This window comes from Pseudonaja textilis, chromosome 5, assembly GCF_049901715.1.
Source record: "Pseudonaja textilis isolate UNSWEBS1 chromosome 5, rPseTex1.2, whole genome shotgun sequence".
NCBI classification, from domain to species: Eukaryota; Metazoa; Chordata; class Lepidosauria; order Squamata; family Elapidae; genus Pseudonaja; species Pseudonaja textilis.
This window is the reverse complement of record NC_141994.1, coordinates 8,158,766-8,185,686: the sequence shown is the minus strand read 5'-3', so window position 1 is coordinate 8,185,686 and position 26,921 is coordinate 8,158,766. Positions and strand designations below refer to the sequence as shown.

Genomic DNA, 26,921 nt, shown 5'->3' with positions numbered 1-26,921 from the left:
TTATTAGCGAATGAACATAAATTAGTCAGAAAGAGTGAAGGAAGAGGAGTTTTTATTCCACTTTTCCTTAGTCTATTCAAAATTCCTGCTCGCTTACCCCTTCTCTGCCTCCAGTAATGTAGCTACAAATCTTACTTGCATTATACTGGAATGCTGAGTATCCTTCATTTGTAGTGTCATTTCTGGAATTTCTTCTAAGAGTGCATATTCTTGATTAACTAAGCCTTGTTTCTAAGCATAGTAAAATATTGGAATTATTATATTATTATTCTTGAACTGAGTGTGCAAAGATTGTCTATGTGCAATTTGCCATACCTTTTATGTTCCCCAATTCGTGCTATTCACAAACACGTTTCCACTATAAAAATGATTATGAAATTAATTAATATTATTTATTTTAGATATACCTTACTTGGGTTACAAAAAAAAAAAAAACCCTAGGCTTCTGCAGGATCTACAGAAATATACAAGAAACTCTGGATTTTTACTGCCATCTAGAGCTCACCTATATCACTGCAGTCCATGTGTGAGATGCCTATATCAATATGTCCCCAATGTCTGCTAGCAGATTTTTGTTTAAAAACTATTAGTGTCTAGTATTTTAGTGATTAAAAAAACCTCATACGCACAAATGTAAAATGTTGTGGGAAAGCATTGATGCAAGCTTAGGCTAATGTTGAAATGCATAGAGATGATCAACAGTATTTTATTTACTATCCATATGCATACTGGTAATAGAAAAAAAATGCAAATGTAGGAAAGAAACTAAAAGGTACAGCAAAGTATAGATTTTTTTCAATTCTACAACTAGAAAACATTTTTGAATGAAATAAAGTCTGCTTATCTGTTGGGATATGGAAGAGAAAGCCCCTCTGAATCCTGACTTTTGTGGATTGTCTCTTGCAGGGATCCTGCTGTAAGATCTTCCCAGTCTTGCCCTTTCTCTGGAAAAATATTCTTCCGGATATCAAAGTGCTCCAACCCTGTTGTTTTTTTTTGGAAACTCCATGACACCTCTGTGGACCTCTGCAGCTTGAGGTGTCTGATGTTTTCTGATGTGTATGGATGGTGTTATGATTGCTCCTTGGTGCACTGAAAGTTTTTGATTACTACGTTTATTTCAATATATTATTATATATTGTGACACTTTTGGTTTGATTTTATTGTGGCTTTGGGAGGTCTGACACAATTGGAGTCACATAATGCAAACCTAGTAAAGCAAACAAACTATCCGGGAACGGTAGAACACACAGCAGAGCAAAGCAAAAAACACGTCAAAGAATATGGAAGTATTTGCCTTCGTAATGCCATCTAACCTAATACATAATGACTAAGTTATCATAATCACATTGAAAAGCAAATATCATTACAATCTATGCTGCCACAATCTAGTATCTTCTTTATTTGTTTACATACAATTTGTATCATGCATATTGGACAGAAAGGGAATGCTCTTCCATTCCATTTGGCACTCTATTAGTTCTTGATTCTTCACAATCTGTGAATCTATGTCAAGTTATATTAGGGTCTGCACTAACTCTGGATTAACTGTGAACCCTCCCTGAACCAACAGTTTTGCATAACGCCTAGTGAAACCCATGCACATTTGCTGGGTAGGATCTCACAGAAAGAGAAGTCGTGTCTGCAAATAATATTAACAATAATAATATTCTTTTTAAAACATTTTAAGTTATTCAGTTTCTAAGCTATTCCACTTATTTTACTGATATTTTGTATGTATTTACCAAAGCATACCCCTACAGCATGGGTGTCCAAACTTGACAACTTTAAGATTTGTGCACTACAACTTCCGGAATTCCCCAGCCAGGTCTGAAAGTTGCCAAGGTTGCATAGTCCCAATCTACAGCGTTAGCATGTTTTGTCGGTTTTCCTTCTTACAGTATGAGAAGGAACTTCTTTTACTTTGTCTATCCACCTGTAAAATGCCCCGTGCTCTTGAAACTGACCGGGACTGAATTTTACACAAGAGCATAGAATGTCTATAGCAGGGGTCTTCAAACTTGACAGATTTAAGACTTGTGGACTTCAACTCCCAGAATTCCTCCTCCGGTCATGTTAGCTCAGGAATTCTGGGAGTTGAAGTCCACAAGTCTTAAAGCTGTCAGGTTTGAAGAGTCTTGGTCTATAGATACCCTTGATTTTCATGAAAAATCAACCTAGTAATTTGCATGGAATGAAATTCCCACTGAGATCTGAACAGCCACTACCCACCACTCTGCTGGTGTTTTAAAGGGGCTGGAAGACCCAAGGCTTCGGTGGAGATGTTTGAAGCTTCCTTTTATCCTAGATTTTCTTTTGTCTCTACTTGGTTTGTTATCTTCCCATTTCTACCTTTCTTTTTCTTTTTTTCCCCTTCTTTTTTAATGCCTTGTTTTTCATCTTTAAACAATTGATAAATAGCCACTGGGAGTTGGTTGGCACATAATTCTAATAAATAATAATAGTGCTAAAATTGAATTGCCTGGAACTGAACCTTCTACCAAATTAGAGAAATCACGTGTTATCTGAAGTTCTTGCTTCCAGCTTTTCCTGCACAATTGAAACTGCCTTTACCAAACAGTAGTAGTAATTGTAGCAGTAGTAGTAATAAGCTATTATTGTGTACTTTGATATTTGCTTTTTTCCTCTGCAAAAAAAATAATAATAATTCCTTTTCACAGTCGGGTGAAATAGCACTAATAGCCCAGCAAGGACCTACATGTAGGGTGCCCTACTACATATCCATTTTGAGTCAAAAATAAAAGCCATTTCCTTTTAATGGTTTAAAATGCTTTGGGAGCATGTTTTGATCACACCACCCTGAAATAAATTTGAGAGAATGGAAAAAAGATAGCAATATCATGCAGACTTACATACCGCTTCACGGTGTTCTACAACCCTCTCTAAGCTGTTTACAGAGTCAGCATATTGCCCCAACAATCTGGATTCCTCATTTTATTGCCCTCAGAAGGATGGAAGGCTGAGTCAACCTTGAGCCTGGTAAGATTTGAACTGCCAAATTGCAGGCAGCCAGCTGTCAGCAGAAGTAGCCTGCAGTACTGCATTCTAACCTCTGCGCCATCACGGCTGTTAAAGTACTTCCCATTCACTTCTATGGGACATGCAGATAATTTAGCACATTTATTACATTTTAAGAATGATCACTGCTTCTACAGCATCTTGTGCAATCTGTTCATGATACCAAGACGAAGAAAGCTTTTAGAGAACTTTTGAAATCAGTGCATATTGTAGGGCAGGTCAAATTTTTCAACTTTAAATTTTCAAACACTACTGTACGGGTGCTCAAAAGTTATGACAAAATTTTATAGCACTTTGAAAACTTAGTTGTTAATATTTGTTGTGGAAAAAGTCTTTCAAAACTGGGAGAAATATCTCCTGTTCAAATCACAGAAATGTTACTCAAAGTTATCAGGGCACCAAGGTATGTGCTTTAATAAGATATTACAATTAAATTATCAGCCACAGCTGAAGTCTGTGTCCAATCCCCTTCTACAGCTTTTATGACTGATATTAAGAGATTAATTAATGGTAAATAATTAATTATGGTAATTAATGGTGTCATAGTACAATTGAAAGTCTGTAGTGATGTTCTATTACAAAACTTGGTTAAAGGGACTTTTCAACTGTAAGTCTCTAAGCCCAAAGAAGCTTGAGTCTATTTCACTGATCCATTGATCAGTAGTAAGAAGAAATCGTGGCACAACAATTAAGAAGCACTACTACATTCATATGAAACTCTGTCCTTTTATGCATAGTACACAGGTAAAATCCTTACTTGATCACAGGGAATGGGAATTTCATCTTTCAAATTACATCAAATTTTAAATCAATCAAAAGTTGCTCTATTCCAGTTAGGATGATCCTTGTTGTCCTTGTTCTTAGATCTTAAATTATGCATAGGAGATAAGCAGCTAACCAGTGGCTAAATGGTGAGATTCAAATATCCTAAATGCCTCTATTAGTTTGAGAGAAGTATTGTTTTACAGTTTTTACATTTTCATGATATTCCAGAAGGTGGTGCTGAAAGACTACTAGATTTTCCTTTAATAGTAATTGTACAAATTTATATTGTTACCATTATGCTCATTTGCACTGTAATATATCTACTTTGTTGGTTACAAACGGGGGAGGGAGGAGGGAGGGAGGGAGAGAGAGAGGGGGAGAGATTTACTCCTTCTCCTCTTCCTCCTCCTCCTCCACCACCAATATGTTCAGCCCAGAAAAGACAGTGACTCTGCCAGCATACTTGCCAGTAAGTGAGAATGAGACTTAAGGACATAGATCATTCAACATTTCTTTATTTCCATTCTTCCTTCCTAGCACGTGTTCAGTCTTTCAAGCCCTCAGGGATAGATGCAACAAAGTATGACATAAGTAATTACATGTTATTAAAAGAGCATTTGCTACTATGGGAGCAGTCTTCTCCTAACTCCAATTTAAGAAATACATTTAAAAAAACAAATAAGAGCTATCTGTTAATGTATTTAAATTTCCTGTCTGTCACTGAAAGTGGAAAATTATATAACAATAAAACATCCTAACATGTTTATCCTGAGCATGTTAGATTATGACTGCTTACAAACTGGAGGAACTGGATATTATTAAAGTTTTTGAACATTCCAAAATTATCCCATTCCTGGACATCCTGTTTGTCTTTTTATATTATAAATCCATATTCTGAACTTTCTAGCAAGCTTCTAGTAAAGCAAGCTCTGAAAAAGAACAAGAAGGTAATGGTTTGCTTCTTTGTTTGTTTTAAAAGTCCTCGCTTGGAGTAATAAACACTGTAGGAAAGTTTAACAGAAAGTTCTTTAACAAGAAAAGCCAATCCAGACCATCAAATATTGAAGTACTATTTCATTCTTTTAATAGAGATTCATTAATTAATTAACATCTGTTTACATATAAATCTAGCGGAAAGAAATAGGACTTGGACTTAATTCAGCCTTCTAAAATATAGACATTTAAAAAAAAAAAGATCACATCCTTTTTATAAGAAGGAAACTTTCAGCCATGAAGCTTTGGCTTTTATTTTGATATATTTATTTAGATCAAAATGTAAACATGGACAGGTTCTTCCTATTTTACCACAAGTATTATAGTATAAGAATTGTATCTTTTGTAAAGTTTGCTCTGCTCTACAGAACTCTAGGCCATCCAAGTAAAATGTTTACCAAGGAAATCACATTCCAAATTACATTCAATTTCCTGTATGTGTGTGTGGATTATGAAAAGCATGCAAATTTTAGTATCAAAAACCTTATATTTAAGAGGGGAGAATAAGCATGTTCAAATTTTTATTCATGGTTCCAAGTCAAAAACTGTAAAATAAGATTTTATTTTGCATACTCTGTCAAAAAAAAACAAACCAAGAGCTGTAACAGCTTTGTTTAGACTTCTTGTGTCATTTTTTTTCATTGCTGTTTAAGATCAAATCTGGGTTGGTGATAGCTGTGAGCAGGATATAATTGGCCTTGTACAGTGTGTAAGCACTAATTTACAACATGTTTTAAAGTTAGTTTACTTTCCATAATGATTTTTGATGTGACATTCAAATAAGCTTCATGGGTTCTTAGGTACAAACACATAACTGATTATCAGCAGATAGCCAGAACATGCAAAAATGAAGTCAGGAAAGCAAAGGCTCAGAATGAACGAAGACTTGTGACAAAAATCAAAGATCATTTTTAAAAAGTTCTTCAATAATCAATAACAAAAAAGTTCTTCAATATCAATAACAAAAATTATTCTTCCTAACAGTGAGAACAATTAACCAGCGGAATAGCTTGCCTTCAGAAATCGTGGGCACTCCATCAGTGGAGGTTTTTAAGAAGAAACTAAATAGCCACTTTATCTGAAATAGCATAGGTTCTCCTGCGTGAACAGGGGCTGGACTAGAAGACCTCCAAGGTCCCTTCCTAGCAATATTCTATTCTATTCTATTCTATTCGATTCGATTCTATCCCTAGTATATTCTTTCAAGTCTCCAATGGTGCATTCATTGTAACTGTAACTGAATCCATCCACCTTGCTGTCCGTCATTCTATTTTTCTCTTTCCTCCCACTCTTTATATAAAGACAGAATTTGAAGGAATTTGGTTTTTAAATCATCGAACTGCTTTCTTTTAAGTTTGGCATATACTTCAATCCATAATGGCAATATTGTTTTTCTGTAAGTTAGGGGCAATTCAATAAATAAATTCACATGGGACATGATTTGCAACTGGGCTGGCGTGCATTTCTATGATACGGAAGAAGTAAAATACATGGGTATTTTCAAAGACATATGGTCAGGAATGCATTGTTATTAGCATAGGAAAAAAGTAGATAACAACATTACATGAAGATTCCAGTCTGGCTATCAACAATGGAAGCACTTATGCACCCAAATGTTTGTAAAATGAGAGCTATTGCTGAATATAAAGATATCTTAAATGAAAAGGGTGAGTTCAAAACTAAACAAGAATTGAATGAACAAGGGTTGGAAATACATTGGTATTCATATATGCAAATACAATCAAGATATGAAAAAGGTATTAAAACTGAAAGGATTCATAAGGAGTTGACAGAATTGGATAAAATATTAATAGGAACAGAAGATAAGTTGATTAAAAGATTACAGTGCTGTTTACTAGGTGTTAAACTAGAAGAAGAATAAGTTAAAGAAACAACGATAGTATAGGCAAAAAAAAATGGATATGCCATAGAATTAGACAAATGGCAGAAGCTATGGGATAGGAATTATAAATTAACAATATCGACAGCATACAAAGAAAACTTGTGCAAGATGTTTTATAGATGGCACTTTGCACCAGCAAAATTAGCTAAGATGTTCAGAGATAAATCAGCTAAATGCTGGAAGTACCACCAGACACCTGGAACATATTATGTAGTGGTCTTGTATAGAAGCTAAAAGATACTAGACAAAAATACATACACCTAGATTAGATTTGAAACCTGAAATATTTTTATTAGGAATGGTACAGTAAAGGTTACAGTAAAGAAAAAAACATATTTAATTATACATGTATTAACAGCAGCCAGAATTGTATTTGTTCAGAATTGGAAAAGTGATAAGATAGCGACAGAGGGAAAAGTAATTGAGAAAATATTTGAATGTGCAGAAATAAATAGGTTAACATTGGTAATCAAAGAAAAAGAAGAAATGGAATCTTATACAGTATGCGATTTATTTTATCAATTTATTTATTATTTTTTATTTGATTATGGTTGGAAAATAAAACAAATTAAAATGGACCAGATGAATATATACAGCAATAAGATAAGTGTTAAAAAATAATAGCTATATTAAATAATAATTACAAGAAAATGTGATTATTATTATATTGGTAAGAAAAGTATTTATTATAATTCTAAGCACAAGATACATGTACCAAGTCAACACACGGTTACAGTGAAATAGAATTATTGTAAAATATAAAATAAAACAATTAATAAAATAAATAAATTCACAAAGCAAAACCCATGACATTGCCTATAAAGTTTTACCTACTTTGCAAAACGACACTCCATCCTGGTAAAAATTAAACAAAACAAAAGTGCCTAGTAAGTATTATTAAGTAATATGCTAGACAAAGGGGTGAGACTGAAGCTTCAATGTTTTTTTCCCCAGTAATTGGAAGTGCAGACCCTGGGATAGAGTAGGAAGAGAAGTGGAAAGTAGAGAAAATAAGATGCCGGAGGGAAAAAAGAAAAGATGTCCTTCCCGTAACATTCAATCTGGTCTTGTCCATCATTTCCTTCCGATCCACTTCTCAGTAGTATGTGATGCAACCCCCAGAATGAAATTCTAAACATGGAGACCTTGTTTTATGTATAGGTTTATATGTTGAATTTACAAGGAGAATGGCATTTTGAATCAGATAAGTGTCCTAAACCCGTTCTTTGCTTAGGGCTGCCTTCTTATTTTTCCCTGAAACTATTTGAGAAATCCATCCACTTGAGGTTAATATATGTTGCTACTGAGGTTGTTGTTAATGCTTTCAGTGCTCGGAATAAAATCTGCAAAAACAAGGGTATTCATGACAAGAGAATACCTGGGCAGAGGAGGTAATGTAACAAGACTTCACAAATACCTCATGAGCCACCTTTGACATGAATGAAGTTACATTTCACAGGATAATAGCAGTGAGGACAATTGACCAATGGAATAGCTTACCTTCAGAAATCGTGGGCGCTCCATCACTGGAGGTTTTGGAGAAGAGACCCGACAACCACCTAACTAAAATACTATAGGTTCTCCCAGTTGTGGAATTCAATTCTTTTAATTGCCAGTTCTGTGGGCATGGCTTGGTGGGCGTGGCTTGGTGGGCATGGCAAGGGAAGGTTACTGTAAAATTTTCATTCCCACCCCACTCCAGGGGAAGGTTACTGCAATATCTCCATTCCCTCCCCACTCCACACAGGTTTGTTTTTCAGCTCCGGCAACAAAAGACGACCCATCCGTCAGCTGGGACTCGGGAGGCAGAGAATAGATGGGGGTGGGGCCAGTCAGAAGTGGGATTGGCCGGTTCTCCGAACTACTCAAAATTTCCTCTACTGGTTCTCCGGAACTGGTCAGAACCTGCTGAATACCACCTCTGCATTCTCCTGCTTGGGCAGGGAACTGGACTAGAAGACCTCCAAGAATTTTTCCAGCTCTATTTTATTATAATTTTCTATTTTGATCTGCAGCCAAATTAACCTGAAACCAACATAAAATGGATACAATGATCCTTCTTCCTGATAATACTATTCCTTTGAGATGTAGTATGTGATGCAACCCCCAGAATGAAATTCTGAACATTCAGCCCTTGTTTTATGTTTATATGTTGAATTTACAAGGAGAACGGAATATTGAGAGCCTTGGTGGCACAGTGGTTAGAGTGCAGTTCTGCAAACTACTTCTGCTGACAGTCAGTTGCCTGCAATTTGGTGGATCAAATCCCACCAGGCTCAAGGTTGACTCAACCTTCCCTCCTTCTGAGGTGGGTAAAATGAGGATCCAGATTGTTGGGGGCAACTCTGTAAACCAGCTTAGAGAGGGCTGTAAAGCACTATAAAGTGGTATAAAGTCTAAGTGCTATGGCTATGTAACTGTTTAAATAGTTTTCTCTTTGTTCTTAGAAATGAAGCATGCTGTCAGCTGTTATATATTTTTATTTTTTATTTATTTATTTGTCAAGCAAGTATAAACATGGTTATTAATACATGAAATGGATACAAATAAAAAAAAGAAACAATAGGACAGGGACAGTAGGCACGTTGGTACGCTTCTGCATGCCCCCTACAGACCTCTTAGGAAAGGGGTGAGGTCAATAGTAGACAGTCTAAGGTTAAGGTTTTGGGGGTTTGGGGAAGAAACTACAGAGTCAGGTAGTGTATTCCAGACATTGACCACTCTGTTGTTGAAGTCGTATTTCCTGCAATCAAGTTTGGTTCAGTTTACCTTGAGTTTGTATCTATTGTGTGCTCTTGTATTGTTGTGGTTGAAGCTGAAGTATTCATTGACAGGTAGGACATTGCAGTAGATATTTATATGCTATACTTAGATCAGATCGAAGGCGGCATAGTTCTAGGTTGTCTAGGTCTAAAATTTCAAGTCTGGTGGCATAAGATATTCTGCTACGAGTAGAGGAGTGGAGAACTCTTCTCGTGAAATATTTCTAGACTTTAAAATCACTCATTTTAAGCTGCATGTACAATTACATTTTCCAGAGCAAACAGAAATGTTTTCCTTTCCACAGAGACTGGAATGCTGCTTAGTAAGATTCCTGTTAGAGTCTATTGATTTTTTAATTGTATAAATGTTAAGGTGCCAGCAGAATGATCTGTATTTCTGACAATCAGAAGAACTCAAGTGATTGATTGATTGAAGTGGATAAGTAAAAATGATTGTCTGAAAAGAGGAGACAACTTCATCTATTTCATCATCCATAAATTGCAGAACAGAATGGAAAATCTCCATTGGAATCTTTAACTCTTTTCAATTAGTGTGAAATAATTGAATATAAATAATTAATGAATGTTAATATGAATGGGTATAGTGGTCAAGACACCTATTTAAGAAATGGAGAGATTAGGACAGAGATGGTATTCAACAGGTTCTGAACAGTTCTGGAGAACCGGTCGCGGAAATTTTGAGTAGTTCAGAGAACCGGCAAATACCACCTCTGACTGGAGATTTTACAGTATCCTTCCCTTGCCATGCCCATCAAGCTAAGCCCACAGAACCAGTAGTAAAAAAAAATTGAATCCCACCACTGCACCAGGAGTTCTAATTTTTCCTTAGGCATGAAACCAGCTGAGGGTCCTTGGACCAGTCCCCTCTCTGTTAACCCTGGAAAAAGAAAGCAATGGCAAACAACTTCAAAAATCTTGCTAAGAAAATTGCAGGGCCATATTAAGGAAATTGTGAGAAGTTAACACTAACTTAAAAATGCTATTTAAAAAAAAATCCCATTTATACTCAATGCACGTATACAGCTCCCATTGTTCTACCACATAGAAACAAATGTAGGGTTTTTTTTAGGTCAATATCAATAAATGTTCCCACATTTTAAACAGGCCCAATAGATTGAACATCAATAGAAATAGTCAATAAAAATGCAGAATTCAAGCACACTCAACAAGAAGATATTTGTTTTCTTTTTAAAAAAATAACCTGCCTTATTATTTTTATTAATAACTGAAAGAGGCAAACATACCTAATACATGAGCCATGTTGGCTCAGTGGTTAGAAGTTTGAATTTCACCAATTCAAGGTTCAGTTAGCCATTCTTCCACGGTTGGTGAAATGAGGACCCAGATTGTTGGGGGCAATATGTTAACTCTGTAAAACTTTTCAAATGGGCTCTAAAGCACTGTGAAGCAATATATAAGTCTAAATGCTGTTACCGTAGAGGTGGGCAACTATGGCCCCTTTATGACTTGTGGACTTCAACTCCCAAAATTCCTGAGCTAGCTATTTTGCCCACAATAACTCTGTGAGCTGAGCTGAGCTGAGAGAGAGTGACTGGCCCAAAGTCACCCAGATGGCTTTGATCTCTCAATTTCTAACTTGGTGCCTTAATCACTTAACCACAATTTTCAATTTGTGTACAAGTGTATTGTGAATGAACCTTTTATGTCTTCCTTGAATAATAACATCCAAAATAGAAGGAACATTGCCGACATGAGAACAGCAACACTGAAACCTTCGTAAGCCGATGGACAGAAACTTTATTTTGGCCATTTATCAATAAAAATAAACTTTACAGGGATTTGAAGTTGATTTTAAGTTTCACTTGCTACACAGACTTCAGTTTAAATCAACCCCATGCACACTCCTATACAGTAGTTCATTTTCGTTTTGCACATGTATCACTGCATTAGCCAGTCAAATCTACCCTGCTTTATCTTGGAATTTTTTAAAGTTTATGTATAGATTTGTACAAACTTCTAATTTTTTAATCATTTCAAAGTAACTCAACAGAAGCTCAAAATACAAATGACAGGCATTACTATATATTTGGTGGAATTTACTCCTCTTGAGGAAATAAAGAAAAAGAGTACAATGGAATATATTAAGACTCGCCAATAAAAATGGAAAAAGACAAAATATATCAGCAATGTAATATATTTTATTGTTACAGAAGTAAAGCCCATTTATATTAATGTGTTACTGTCTCTGGAGACATAAGTGGGATGATAATAGTTTATCGTTCTTCAAACAGACTTCCAGAGAAGTCAAATTTTTAAAAATTTACATATTTTTCTAACAAATCCCTGTATTTTAAATTGAGAAAATAGTACCATTTGGTGGATGATGAAAATAAAAGGAGCATCCCTATTTTTGAAAGACGTTATGCACAGTGCATTTCTTTGCTCATTAATGTGCTTCAAGATTTTTGTCTATTATGAAAAATAGGAAAAGTATCATGTTCTTCCTGATGTTTAAAAAATATATTTTAGAAAATATAAAAGCACAATCCTATTTCAGCTTAAATATTATGTACTTCCCAAGGACCTTAACCCCTTACTACAGTATCACAAGTGACCAAGTCACCATGACCCATCAATGGTAGGCATTTAATCAACAATTGATCTTTGACTCCTAGATTGCACTGTCAAGATGGCCACATTTTGAACTATTTGGGGAAGCTTTGTGGGGTTAAAGACTAGCCTGTCTCATAGATGATTCCAACTCCCATTTCCTGGTAATCTCAAAAAAAATGAGAAGTACATAACTCAGCACAGGCTCAATGGGTTTAAATACATTTAATTGTATACTACAGTCTACCTCTAACCTATAATAAATGCATTTTTTATTTTACTATAAATTATTAATCTGAAATATAGCAATAGGTCTCATAAACTTGCAAAATGAAAAATGATTCAGGGCTGTAGATAGTTGCTTTGCAGGGAAAACATAGAATGACATCCTAACCACGTTCATTTAGTATAATAACGGTACTATGAATTAATTGGAAAGTCAACACTAAGCAGACAGTAGCACTGTACCCATTGCTTTTTAGTCTTTGTATCGAGTTGTGTTACAGTATGTCATTATTGTATTATAAACAGGGAATTGAGAATTTATATCAATATTCATATTTAGTTTGGTGTGTCCTCTTACATTTTCTTGAATCAGCTTTAAAGATTGAATTCACATGTTAGAAACATAACCTATTCAGAATTTCTGACAAGTATTTCTGGGCTGTTGAATACATAATTCTGTTTCTCATGACAGAGCAAGAATTTATTCCTCGTGCTTATTGTAATTCTGCAATATTACAGAAAAAGGAAGAAACATTTTATTGTATTTTATATGTATTATAAATGTATACGCCACCCATCTTACTTCAAGGAAACTCTTTGATTGGATACAGAAATGAACAAGTTTAAAATTTCTCCAATAATCATAACTTTTTCTGAAACCAACATAAAATTAAGCAAATAAGCAAGCATACCATATAAGCAAATGTAATTAGTTTGCATAATTTGTGCAATTTGTTCAAATCCCCTGGCCCAGAATTTAATGAAGCAAGTAGGCTAGAAACAGGGCACACATTCTTGTTGATTCATTTTCAAGTATTTCCGTAAAGTTCTGGAAATGTTCACTGCCTGAAACCCAGGACTGCAAGCATCACTCAATGGATGCTTGTTCTAAATCTCTCCTTCCTACCAGAAAACATGGGTGAATATAAACAGAACGTAAAATTGCAGACCCTGATAAAACAGATTTACACGATTTGCAGGACTTCTGAATTTATACTAGGACATACCATCTATCTTCAGAAGTGGCAGAATCTGGCTGATCTTTGAGTACTTGGAAAGGCCAGAGACAGGGCTAGTTAATATTTTGATGGATTTCTTCAGAGAGTATAAGTACTTTATCCAATATCAGATAAAAATCTAAAAGTAACTGCCTAGAACTTCGTGATATTTCTTTTTTTCCCTCAAATGCAGCACTGTCTTTGTGGTACTGATTCCATTACCTAATTGATTCACCCTAACTACTTGACTCAACACGATTTGCTGTTACATCAAAGTAAAATATACTGGTGCAACCAGTTTTTAATTTTACTGTATTTGATATTTGTATATTTTATTTGCTTATACAGAGGAGTTGAAGCCCATTCTCTAGGTTAACTTTGGCTGCTTTCAAAACCATAATATACACAAAACAATTTCTAGCGCCAATGAACAGTCAAAACAGAAGATTACTGCTGAAGCATTTTGGCTCAGCCACAAATAGGAAGCACAAGGAAACTGCACAAAGCTTTCTCATGTCTTGCCAGAACTTGACCTAAAAAAAAAAGAAAAGGAAAAGAATTAGTGTACTTTATCCTGTAGAGCTTCTATCCTAGTTCAAAATGAAGGACTGGAAACTGTAGTTGGCAAATAATTAAGATTAGAACTCTTCCTATTGTGAACAGAAATAGTATTAACACATTATTATGTATTTCCCTTTTTCCTTGAGTGGTAGATGGAAAATCAGATCATGTAAATAAAATAAAATTAATATTTCTTCCTTTATTTGAAGAATGGTGGTGGTAGAATCTTCAGTGACATGCTTGTCCTGGGTGAAGCTGAAACTAGAAACCTAAACCTGAATTTATAAATATCACTAAGCAAACTATTGTAAGTCGTAGACTATCTGTAATGCTGTAACAGATATTTACACTGCTGGTTTTCAAAAATTATGAACCGGGGTACAGAAGAGAAAACTTAAGTCTTCCTTAATTCCGTGGCATCCACAGGAGGGGAAAATGTCAAAATAGAAAAATCCGTTAATCATGACAGTACAATCAAATATCCATGGCTATGAATTTATGAATTACACTAGCACATATAGAAAAGGGCTAGGATTTGAATATTGTACTGCGGTGACTGCTGACTTTCCTATTTTGAGCCCACCTGCCATAGATGCTACTGCCTTTGTCAATTGTAAAAGGTGTGGTAACTGGAAGACAAGATTTTAGCTAGCATTCCCTGCAGGGATAACCACTTCCTCTATGTTTAGTATTTAATTTAGTATTTTTAAATGCACAGGATGTTGTTTTATTATACCTATATCTTGTATTTCCTTCAAAATATCAGGACAATATGCACAGGCAAAAATTGGAGAACCTTCCCCACCAACATTACGACCATGGTAATAACCATTTCTTCTTCATCAGATTTAATAAATAACTTTCAGTTTGTCTTGCCATAATCAAAGGCATTTATTAGGCTAATGTCCAAATTCCTAGTCTCCCATCTATTGTGTGCTATAGAAAGTGATCCCTTCAAGTCTTCAGTCTTCAATAGATAGCTCTTTTCTACTGGCAACCACTGAACCACATTATTAAACTATTTGATGATTAATTTTTCCTGGATCCTGATATAGATGTACAAAGATGAAAGAAAGTTTTAGACAGTATACTAAATTAAAATAATTTAAATTAAGGAAGGAAAAGATATAGACAGAATATTCTGCAAATTTCTCTTTTTTAAAACTGCTTTATTAAATTAAAATAATAAAATACAAAATAACAGAAAAGGAAAAAAAATATGAGGCATAAGGATCAAAAAGAGAAAAAAGTTTAGAAACTACAAGAAAAAGTATGACAGGATTTTTCAAACTTTCTTCTATAGAAGTGCAAATATATAATAAAATATTTAAATAACCTCTTACTCTAAGATTAAAAAAACACAAAACATTGTACAAAAAGTATACAAATTAAGTAATCAATGCATAATAAAATAACCTCTTACTCTAAATTTAAACCTAAACCACATACATACACACATAATGAACATAGGCAATATTTCTGTAATCATAACAGATCTAAGCATCAAATTCTAAAATCAAAATTTCATTTTTTTTCTTTCTCAAGCAAGAAGTCCCATGTTTTCTTTTCATTTGCTTATTTATTATACTTAAAAGTAAAACTTCTAGTTTCATCTGTAGTGTCAGCTGGTGCTCCATTCAAAAACCAAGAAAGAAATACTTAGACTCCATTAATTCGAGAAAAGGTATCTTTTACTAGAAACCAAGTGGTAGCAACAAAAGAATTCTGAATCTGAGAAAATGAGTGCATAAATCACAATGTGATGGCAACGTTCCCACCCCCAATAGTTCAATTGGCTCATCCAATTAAAAGTTGTGTATAGCCTCATGTGGGCATTTCCAGGTGGTGATGAGGCCTCTGTCCATTGACCTTGGTATATTTTGATAAAGAGTTGCAGTTGCGCAAAGCATAGGATAGAAGCCTAAGCAAGAAACTTCCCTTCCCAACTTATACGGTTCTGTTTTGTCATTTCTTCAATGAAAGAAGAAAGGGGGGGGGGAGAGACTGATAAAGAAATCCTTCTTTATATATCCTGAATATATTTAATCTTATATCAAATTTGTATAACCTACACATGATACAATGGAGAGATGAAACCCAGATGGCCGGAACCCATCACCTCTGAGAGAGACAGCCAGGAGATGAAGAGACCATAAAAATTCCACAGTGAGATGTGTCCTGGGAAACTCTGGAAAAGATCGTTCCAAAAAGCAGGGTGGCAGGGAATTAACATGTTGGCTCTTTGTTTTACTAAATACACATCAACATAAGGGGAGGGGTTTTAAACTCCCTTATCTATCTCTGCATGCCTGAGAGACTTTAGACGCTGCTTTTAACTCCTACATGAATTGTCTCATCTCAGTAAAGAATTCCTTTTTGATACGTTTTAATACGTTTTCAGAAGTTCATTCTAGTTGATTGAATGGGAACAGTTCTGAAGCCTGACACCCCTGTTACTTATGACAGCCGAAAGATGCAAAGCAAAGGAAGAAAATCTTGAAGGCTGACATATACATCCATTTTTAGTATCTTCCAAATCTAACAACAAATCTGGTCCCAATAATTGTTGGGATTCTTAGATGTCCGCTAAAGATAGTAAAAAGTACCTTTAAACAGCTTACTTTTCCAACACTTATTTAATATTCCCTTATATTTTATTCCCTTATATATTTTCCCATTGATTAAGCATAATATTGCATTTTGTTCATTTAATCATACAGTCTTTAATCCTGATTCATTTTGTTAACACTTTATATATCTGGCAATAAGATGTTCATTATTAGTATATGGATCCATTTCAAAGTCTGTTTTTTGGCCTACAAAAACAAAATTCTTTTTATCCCATTTAAATCACTTTGCAAAATTTCTGTTTTTATTATTAAGTTTTTTATTTTTGAATGTATATAAGTATTAAATACATGGACAGTGTAGTTTTGGGGTATTAATTTTGATACCCAGTAATTATAATAAAATTAACAATTTTAATCACCTACATTAAACTTACATCTTTCTAATAAGATTATATAGAATACAGCTCTCTTTCAACTTTTTATCCTTTCATTGCCTACTAGTTTTAACGTATAACAATATTCATTGTAGTATTTCCCTCTTTCGAATTTCTACTTCTATCTCATATCCGGATAACACCAATCTTATTAATAGATATTCTATTTCTACCCTTCATCTCTTATCCATTGCAGTTATTTTAATTACATTAGTCATACCCACATCATTATAACATTATAAATATTCAATTTAAATTTTTGACATTATAATATTTACTCCACCTTGTATAATAATCCCTCATTGTTTAGTTATTCAATAGTTCTTCATCTACAAAACGCTATTCTTTTTATTCAATTTAAATCACTCTGCAAAATATCTTATAGGACATCTTTCTTATAGAATGAGTGGTAATAACTTATGCCCTTGGTTGACTATTATCACAGGACTAGAAGGAAATAGCAATAGCACTTAGACTTATATACCGCTTTATAGTGCTTTACAGCCCTCTCTAAGCGGTTTACAGAGTCAGCATATTGCCCCCAACCATCTGGGGCCTCATTTTACCCACCTCAGAAGGATGGAAGGCTGAGTCAACCTTGAGCCTGATGGGATTTGAACTGCCAAACTGTAGGCAGCTGGCTGCAGAAGTAGCTTGCAGTACTGCACTCTAACCACTGTACCACAGAGGCTCTATATGTTCTATAGAAGGCCAAATAACATCCGCTTTTATATATCATTCTCCAATCCATTTTCAAACTGTTCTGTCCCACTAAGTGGAAACAAGAAGTACCAAGTTAAAACATTCCATATATCTGGACTGGAGGAAATGAAAATACACAAAACTCACAGTAGCTGACATTTGCAATAAGAAGCAGGCAGGCAGAAATGTGATAGAGGAACAATTCATGCACTCATACAGATGAATTTATATAGACCACACAGCAGTATTCCATACATTATATTGTGTGGAAATAACATTACTCATAGGACTGTCTTATTCATTAATCAGATTGAAGACATCTCTCAAGACAGCATATTTGATACGTCAAGCAAGAGCAGCAATTAGATTGCTATAGGTTTTGGAATATTGTGCCTCATGTATCAAAGTTAATTTGACTATTTTTAGTTATTAAGCATAGTGATGGTTTGTGTGGATGTATTTCCTGTTCCATCTCAGCAGTCAAGTTTCCTACTGGGTTTTGTGGATGTGTTTCCTCCATAGTGAATTTAATCAGTGATCGATCTCTAATCTTAGATGCCTCCAGATGATACTTCCTTAACACAGCCCAAACACTTGAAAGTGAAAAAAATATTAAATTTCTATCCAGATTTTTTACTTTATCCAATATGGTTAAGAAGACTTAAACTGAGTAACAAAGATCCTTATTGAAGTCATAAAATTTCATTTACAGTGGAATATAGATTTATCTCCAAGTATTAGCCCAACTCTTAGTTTGCACATGTGTAATTGTCTGATGCTCACTGCTTTACTTTCTAGTGTCAGCACAGCCAGAAGACAGCCAGAAGACATTTCAAACTTGATCAACTTCTTCTGGATTTCCTCTCTCCCTCTTTAACTCAGCTGTAAACTCATTCCAAATCAATGAAATGCTTGGATTATCTTGAAACAATTGAATATGACTATTAGAAATAACTATCCGAAATATACCATATGAAATCAAAGGCATATTTATAGTAGAATGCAACCTATTTTTTAAAGTTTTGCCCAACAGGAAGCGGGTTGACCTAGAAGTCATGTGGGCTCAGCTCTGCTCTGATCTCCAATATATGAGTCGGTTGCTGGTTCTACTAGGTAAAAGGGCAATGGTTAAATGAATCTGAAGTATAATGGTTCTCAGGATATTTTTATTTCAGGAAAAAGGTGTGATTTTTCTAAAAAATCCCATTCTTCCCTCCTCTTCCCTTCACATAGTAGCATACCTTTTCACATAAACATGTTCAGGAAAAACACACCGCATTCCCCATTCTAGCCCAAAAGAAGAAAAAGAAGGAAGATGGAGCAGTAAAAGAGTTTGGGTAGCTCCACTGGGAAGGGAAAAGAAAATGGGAAAGTAATTGAAAAATAAACATGTCTGATATAAATGGAATTAGAAAGCAAATATTTTTATTTACTGTTTATTTTACTTAAAGAATTTGTAAGATTGCCTCATCCACAACTTGATGAATTGACAATGAGAGCGAATTTGGTCTAGTTATTAAGACATTAGGCTAAGAAGTTTAAGTCCACGAATTCAAGTCCCATCTTATTCATGAAAGCCAGCTGGGTGATTTTGGACCAGATACATCCTCTTAGCACAACTTACCTCACAGGGTTGGGTTTTTTTGGTGGGGTAAAACAAGAGGAGGAAAGTGTGCTAGATATGTTCACTGCTTTGAATTACTTGTAAAAAAAAATAGAGACAGAATATAAATAAATAAATGTATAATTCTGAGTAGCATACTTGATTAAATAAACAAATTATTTCATTCAGAAAATTCTATTTAGAGTGTATTGGACTTCCAAATAATGTATAGTACTTGAAAGGATGGACATCAGATTTTTTCTTGTTGGAAATACAAAAACATTGAAAGGTCATTGACATATGATGTGTTCATATGATCTTTTAATGTACATAAGTAGATTTATGAAGAAATCCCTCAATGTTAAAGATGTTAATGTGAGGTTAAATTTGTGCATACCAAACTTCTGTCATCTGGCTGTCTATGAAGAATTTTGGTTGTCCTAGGCATGAGATGGCCCAAAGAATTATATTGACAAATTGGAAAAGTAAAAGTTTTGGTCACCACATTATAGAAAAGATGTTGAGACTCTAGAAAAAGTACAGAGAAGAGCAACCAGGATGATTAAGGGATTGGAGGCTAAAACATACAATGAACGGTTGCAGGAACTGGGCTTGGCTAGTCTAGTAAAGAGAAGGATCAGGGGAGACATGATAGCAGTCTTCCAATATTTGAGGGGCTGCCACAGGGAGGAAGGGATCAAGCTGTTTTCTAAAGCACCTGTAGGCCAGACAAGGAATAATGGATGGAAACTGAACAAGGAGAGATTTAACCTGGAAATAAGGAGAAACTTTCTGACAGTGAGAACAATCAATCAATGGAACAGCTTGCCCTCGGAAGTTGTGGGAGCACCATCACTTGAGACTTTCAAGAAGAGATTGGACTGCTATTTGTCAGAAATGGTGTAGGGTCTCCCAATCGGGCAGAGGGTTGGACTAGATGACCTAGAAGATCCCTTCCAACTCTGATTATCTGAATGAAAATTGTTGAGAAATTAAGGATTGGCTTCTGTAAATCTGTAACCTATCCACTCAAAAAAAGGCAATATTTTCTACTGAGCAAAGGATTTTTTTTTTTAGTTTACTTTATTGTCATTGCACCTCGTACAATGAAATCAAACACCATCTTCAGTGCATATCATGACCATGACCATGACAATAAACACAAACATATATCCTTCACCCTTCATACATTGAATCGGAAATCCCCGACACCACACCATCACTGCACTATACAGCGGAATTCAAAAGAGCTACTGCCCTGGGATAGAAGCTGTTTTTCAGCCTATTTGTCCTTGTTTTTATTATTCTGTACCATCTGCCAGATGGTAATAGTTCGAAAAAAGGGTTCCCAGGATGAGATGGATCTTTGAGAATGGTTTGAACTTTCTTAAGGCAGGAGAGTTATAAAGCTCTTCCAAAGAGGGGAGAGGACAACCAATGATCTTCTGGGCAATGACATTAATCCTCTGGAGTGCTTTCCTATCTGCCACTGTGCAATTGGCAAACCATACAGAGGTGCAGTATGTTAAAATGCCCTCTATGGTACAGCGGTAGAAGGTCACCAGCAGTTTTTCATTCAGTTGTTGTTTTCTGAGAAGTCTCAGGTAGTAAAATCTCTTCTGGGCCCTTTTGACCAGTGCTACAATGTGGGCATTCCAGGTCAGGTCCTCTTTTAGGGTAACACCCAGAAACTTAAAACTGGCCACTTGCTCCACTTGGTCTCCATTGATAAGCAAGGGCTGGATGTCTAATCTGTTCCTTCTATAGTCCACTATAAGCCTCCTTGGTCTTATTGGTGTTGAGGACCAAGTTATTGTCTCCACACCACGAAAGCAACTGGTCCCCCTCAATATCTACTTTTTCGATAATATTTTATGATATTTTACAAGGCACCTGAACCCCAAGACTGGCACTAGGACGTGGCATGCCAACAACTGGGCCACACAACAAGTGAAGCTCCATTCGCTGGATGCAGGAAACATGGAAAATCACACATCCCTCTGATTCACAGAAAAAGTTTTCTCTATGGAATGGCTCCCTGGTGTCCAAAAGGTTGGGGGCCACTGTTTTATAATTATACAGCAATTTCATTAGATTTTTTTTTCTTTTTAATCTGATCTCAATGTAATATTACAGTCATACCTTGGTACTCACCTGCTTTGAAACTCATTGGACTTGATAAACAATGCATTTTGGCAAGAATATTTTGTCCCGGTATTCGTTGTTTGTTTAGTACTTGATGTACAAGTTAGAACTTGTCAGTGTTAGTTGCCCCATGACTTTGCTACCCTTTCCAACCAAAACAAAGGGTCATACATTAGTCATGTAATGACTATTCCCCATCAGTACAGGCAAAGTTTTTAGTTTACTTAATCTAAGTATTTAGTTCCTTAAAACTAATGAAACCAATTAATCATTCAACACATGATTTGCTGTTAGATCAAATCAAAATATGCTGCTGCAATCACTTTTTAATTTTACTGTATTTGATAGTTATATACTTCAATTTGCTTATACAGCGGAGTTGAAGCTCCATTCTCTGTTGGTTAATCTTGGCTGCTTTTGGGACCATAATATGCACAATCTTTGCTTCAATGGAAATGTGTACCAGTCTACGGTTTACAGGAAATTTGTGAGGGAGATTTCTCCTATGTGAAAATAAGAGGACAATCACTATGAATCCTCAAATCTACTGCATTTTACCAAAGACATAAATTCTATAGATATTTAAGGATAATTGCTGAGATATTGGAACCCTCTAAAATGTCATAATTACATTCTTCTATCTGGTGGCATAGAAAACATGTTGTAAAGCATAATGATATTCTACTGTCTGCTATTTCTTTCTTCATAGAGCCAGAATAATAATATAAATATCTCCTTGATGTCACCAGGTATCAAATTGATTTGATTTTATATTTCTCAACTCGCTATGCTTCTACTTTCCTTTTTTGCTTTCTTCTTTTTCTTTCTCTCTTTCTTTCCACTTCCTTTTTGCAGCCCTGAATTAACCCTGGTAGCAAAGCAAATACTGTAGCTAAGAGTTGTTCACATTTTGGGATCAAATTCCAGTTTGATGCTTTAAACCCTGCTTATTTATACTTTCTTTTCTAATCCAAACCTACAAGCAGGTAAACAATTTCTATTGCCAAAGGACTGTCAAAAGAAGACAACTGCTGAAGTATTTTGGCTCAGCCACAAATAAGAAACACAAGGAAACTTTACAAAACTTTCTCATGCCTTGCTTTAACTTGCCCTAAAAAGAAAAATAATTAGTCTACTTTATCCTCTACAGTGTAGAGCTTCTATCCTGAAGGAAGGACTAGAAACTGTAGTTGGCAACTAAATAAGATTAGAACTCTTCCACAGATGGTATTCAGCAAGTTCTGACCAGTTCTGGAAAACCGGTAGCGGAAATTTTGAGTAGTTTGGAGAATTGGCAAATACCACTTCTGACTGGAGATTTTACAGTATCCTTCCCCTGCCACGCCCACAGAACCGGTAGTAAAAACATATGAATCCCACCACTGAATTCTTCCTATTGTGAACAGAAATAGTATTAACAGGTTATTATTTATTTCCCTTTTTCCTGAGTGGTAGATGGAAAATCAGATCATGTAAATAAAATTATATTAATAGTTCTTCCTTTATTGGAAGAATGATGGTGGTTGAGTCTTCAGAGACATGCTTGTCCTGGGTATTCTGAAAAGCTGAAGGCAGAAACCTAAAACCTGAATTTTCAGAGATGGCTATGTTAACTTATTTGATCAGCAAAAAGAATGTTTATGTATGCCTAGATAACCCTTATTGCATTTTTGTATGAAATTGGGGGAAGTATATCGTGGTTTTATTTATGATAGATACATCTTTATGATTAGGAAAAAGATGGATAATAGAAAGGGTGAGCTTTTTTTGTAGAAAAGTAAGATGTAGCTCGCTTGTATTTTCTGCAAAGGCAATCAGAAAGGCTTCTCTTTCTTTTTATTCTTTTTTTTTTTTGTACTTTGGGTTTTCTCCCCCCTTTATTTCTTTTTTTTTTTCATAAAAGTTTTATTTAAGTTTTCACAAAACATACAAATACAAATAAAATATCTTTTTTTGAGAACAGTGTGACCCCGAGTTATCACTTCTCCATACAGACATAAACTCAATACATATTTATCTTATACATTCTAATCCATATCTTATAACTATTTTCACATTTTTTTTCAATAGCTTTTCCCTTTCTTTACTTCCAAATAGCCCTATTTTAAATTATCTCATTCCTTTCTTAATTCAATTACATATCTTTTTCTAATTTTTAAAATCTTTCTAATCAATGTTTTTATACTTTCATCTGCCCTGTTTACAATTTCATATTATCTTTTCTCATAAAACAAATTTTCCCTTGTAATTACTAGACTGGAGTGTAACAACTTTGTATCTTTTTTCAAATCTTGTTTAAAAATTTAAGTTACATCTTTACAGTTATAACATTCATTTTTTTAACCTCTATTTTATAACACACACCTACTTTCAATCGAATTCTGCTTGGTATATTCCCTTAAAAATACACACTAAATTCTTAAAAGAAAAAAGTATATATGTATAGATATCTGTGTATATATGTATAACAATAGTAAATGGAATAATTATTCTATCCCAGTACAGCTCTGCCATTAATATTAATAACAATCTTTTACATTTCTATTTCTTTTAACAAACATTACCTAGTAATATCAGTTGTCTTTCACTTTAATCATCTATATTTCATATTTTACTTATTACTGTCTTTAAATAAAAAATAAAACAACAGCTATTAACAGTAGTCAATAAAATTATTATTCTTATTCAAATTCATCTTGTCAACTGATAAAAATCTTCCATGTTTCTTTTTAGTTTTTTTTTAACTTTGCATTTCTACAGAAGAAGGTGCGGTAACTGGAGGATAGGAGTTCAGCTAACATTCCCAGCATAATATAAGTGGATAATCACTTCCTCTATTCAGCTTCCATAGTTGAAGGTTAGTTAGTTAGGTATTAAATTGATATGTCTCTCAAGTGACTCTTTTTCCGAGTCAGTAATCATGAAGTCAAGTCTTTTTTTCCTTTTCTGATCCTTCAAGATTCACCTTCATTATTTAAAGATTGGAGAATCTTCCCTATCAACAGATTGAATTTTATGACCATAGTAATAACCATTTCTTCTTCATCAGATTTAATAAATATTTTTCAGTTTGTCTTGCCCTAATCAAAGACATTTATCAGGCTGATGTTTAAATTCCTAGTCTCCCATCTATTGTGTGCTATAGAAAGTGATCCCTTCAAGTCTTCAGTCTTCAATAGATAGCTCTTTTCTACTGGCAACCACTGAACCACATTATTAAACTATTTGATGATTAATTTTTCCTGGATCCTGATATAGATGTACAAAGATGAAAGAAAGTTTTAGACAGTATACTAAATTAAAATATTTCAAATTAAGGAAGGAAAAGATATAGACAGAACATTCTGCAAATTTCTCCTTTTTAAAACTGCTTTATTAAATTAAAATAATAAAATACAAAATAACAGAAAAGGAAAAAATATAAGGCACAAGGATCAAAAAGAGAAAAAAGTTTAGAAGCTATAAGAAAAAAAAATGACAAAGGATTTTTCTTATTTCTTCTGTAGAAATGCAAATATATAATAAAATATTTAAATAACCTCTTACTCTAAGTTTAAAAAACACAAAAGCATTATATAAAAAGTATACAAATTAAGTAATTAATACATAATAAAATAACCTTAAATTTAAACCTAAACCTATACATACACACATACATACATACATACATACATACATACGTACACATAACACACACACAATTAACAATAAAATAAGCATTGGCAATACTTTTGTAATTATAACAGACTTAAGCATCAAATTCTAAAATCAAAATTTCATTTTTATCTTTCTCAAGCAAGAAGTCCCTTTTTAAAAAAAATTTGCTTATTCACTATCCTTAAAAGTAAAACTTCTGGTTTCATCTATATATCCATTTTTAGTATCATCCGAACCTAACAACAAATCTGGTCCCAATAACTGTTGGCATTCTTAGATGTTTGCTAAAGATAGTAAAAAGTACTTTCACACTGTTTGTTTTTCCAACACTTATTTGATATTCCCTTATATTTGATTCCCGTATATCTTTTCCCATTGATTAGCATACTATTGTATTTTGTCCATTTAATCATACAGTCTTTAATACATATATACCTCAAAATAAGATGTTCATCTTTAGTATATGGATCCCTTTCAAAGTCTGTTTTTTCATCTACAAAAACAAAATTATTTTTTATCCCATTTAAATCACTCTGCAAAATTTCTTCTAGGACATTTCTCTTACAGAATGAGTGGTAATAACTTATACCATTAGTTGATTAGTATCACAGGACTAGAAGGAAGTATTCTATAGAAGGCCAGATAACATCTGTTTTTATATACCCTTCTTCAATCTGTTTTCAAATTAATCTGTCCCACTAAGTGGGAACAAGGAGTACCAAGTTAAAACATTCCATATATCTGGACTGAGGGAGATGAAAATACACAAAACTCACAGTAGCTGATATTTGCAATAAAAAGCAGGCAGGCAGACATGTAGTACAGGCACAATTCATTAACTCACACAGATGAATTTATATAGACCATGCAGTTGTATTCTATACCTTATATTGTATTGAAGGGGTGTGGTGCTAGCTCGCCTCCTCGTGGTGCACCCTGGATAACACAGTAGTGTGAACCAATGACCAGCAACAATTGGCAGCCAGACTACATTGGAGAATTGGCAGTTAATGACAGTTGGCAGTCAGACATCTTTCTAGAACTCCTGGCTCTCTAAATACATGGCAACGGATCAATGGCCTCTGAATGCCCGTCTTGTCTCTGCCCCTCAGTGTTACTGTGATGTTCCTCAACAGGATATCCATCGCATTGTGTCTGAGTGTCAAAAGCTTGCACCGGCCAATGTCTGATTTTTTTCAACATGGACCACCCTATACTTGGATGGCTGGGTGGACACTGAACATAGACATTTGAACCACTGTAAGTCAATGTATTTGCCATACACTAAATTTTTTAAAAAAGAGTTGAAATAACATTGCACATAGGACTAGTTCTATCATTAATCATTAGTTTGAAGACATCACTCAAGACAGCATATTTGATATGACAAGTAAGAGCAGCAATTACTTGTTACATTGCTATAGGTTTTGTGGAATATTCTGTCCCAGGTATCAAAGTTGATTTGACTATTTTTAGTTATTAAGCATAGTGATGCTTTGTGAGGATGTATTTACTGTTCCATCTCGGCAGCCAAGTTTTCTACTGGATCTTGTGGATGTGTTACTTCCATAATGAATCTAATCAATGATCCATCTCTAACCTTAGATGCCTCCAGGTGTGACTATCAATGAGAATTCTGGCAGATGACTTCCACACATCTGGAGGAGCCCAGTTTCTCCAAAACATGGCTCACAAAAGCAGGAAGATATTAGTATGTGGCTTTCTTAACGCTGCCCAAACACCTGAAAATGAAAAAAAATATTAAAATTATGTCCAGTTTTTTTTACTTTGTCCAATATGGTTAAGAAGACTTAAACTGAGTAACAAAGATCCTTACCTAAGTCATAAAGTTTCACTCACAATGGAATATAGATTTGTCTCCAAGTATTAGCCCAAATTGAGATTCCTTCTGTAACATGAAGGTCTACTGTTTTATTATTTTTTCTACTACAAAATTCCTTGAAAGAAACCT

General features: G+C 34.5%; 2 protein-coding genes and 2 long non-coding RNA genes across 12 annotated transcripts in view; 1 reads left to right on the top strand and 3 right to left on the bottom strand.

The window, feature by feature from the left end:
• The window catches only part of LOC113445100 (hyaluronidase-4-like), a 63,348-nt gene extending 55,067 nt beyond the window's left edge, over positions 1-8,281 (bottom strand). Inside the window, exon 1 of the mRNA XM_087934101.1 lies at positions 8,201-8,281. Coding sequence (XP_087790227.1) covers positions 8,201-8,224 — 24 coding nt within the window. The 5' untranslated portion in view covers positions 8,225-8,281. The remainder of the gene's footprint in view (positions 1-8,200) is intronic.
• The window catches only part of LOC113445101 (hyaluronidase Ba Hy-1-like), a 30,024-nt gene extending 21,743 nt beyond the window's left edge, over positions 1-8,281 (bottom strand). For 2 of the 3 annotated variants that reach the window (XM_026714106.2, XM_087934103.1), the window contains exon 1: positions 8,201-8,281. In XM_026714106.2, coding sequence (XP_026569891.2) covers positions 8,201-8,224 — 24 coding nt within the window. In that variant the 5' untranslated portion in view covers positions 8,225-8,281. Of the gene's footprint in view, positions 1-5,811; positions 5,873-8,200 lie in introns of those variants that run through there. The other variant, XM_087934102.1, reaches the window with a different exon arrangement.
• A 162-nt stretch (positions 8,282-8,443) lies between these two features.
• The window catches only part of LOC148125526 (uncharacterized), a 31,106-nt gene continuing 12,628 nt past the window's right edge, over positions 8,444-26,921 (top strand). Inside the window, exon 1 of one of the 2 annotated variants that reach the window (XR_015743756.1) lies at positions 8,444-9,534. This is a non-coding gene — a long non-coding RNA (uncharacterized LOC148125526). The remainder of the gene's footprint in view (positions 9,535-26,921) is intronic. The other variant, XR_015743757.1, reaches the window with a different exon arrangement.
• LOC148125527 (uncharacterized) lies at positions 11,222-25,821 on the bottom strand. 6 transcript variants are annotated; one of them, XR_015743752.1, is made up of 5 exons: positions 25,726-25,821; positions 21,649-21,795; positions 21,302-21,436; positions 17,413-18,831; positions 11,222-13,810 (listed from the first exon to the last, which is right to left on the bottom strand). It is a non-coding gene; the product is annotated as an uncharacterized LOC148125527 (long non-coding RNA). The 6 variants fall into 6 exon arrangements; XR_015743754.1 differs by lacking the exon at positions 21,649-21,795; XR_015743755.1 differs by lacking the exons at positions 21,649-21,795; positions 25,726-25,821 and adding an exon at positions 25,385-25,719.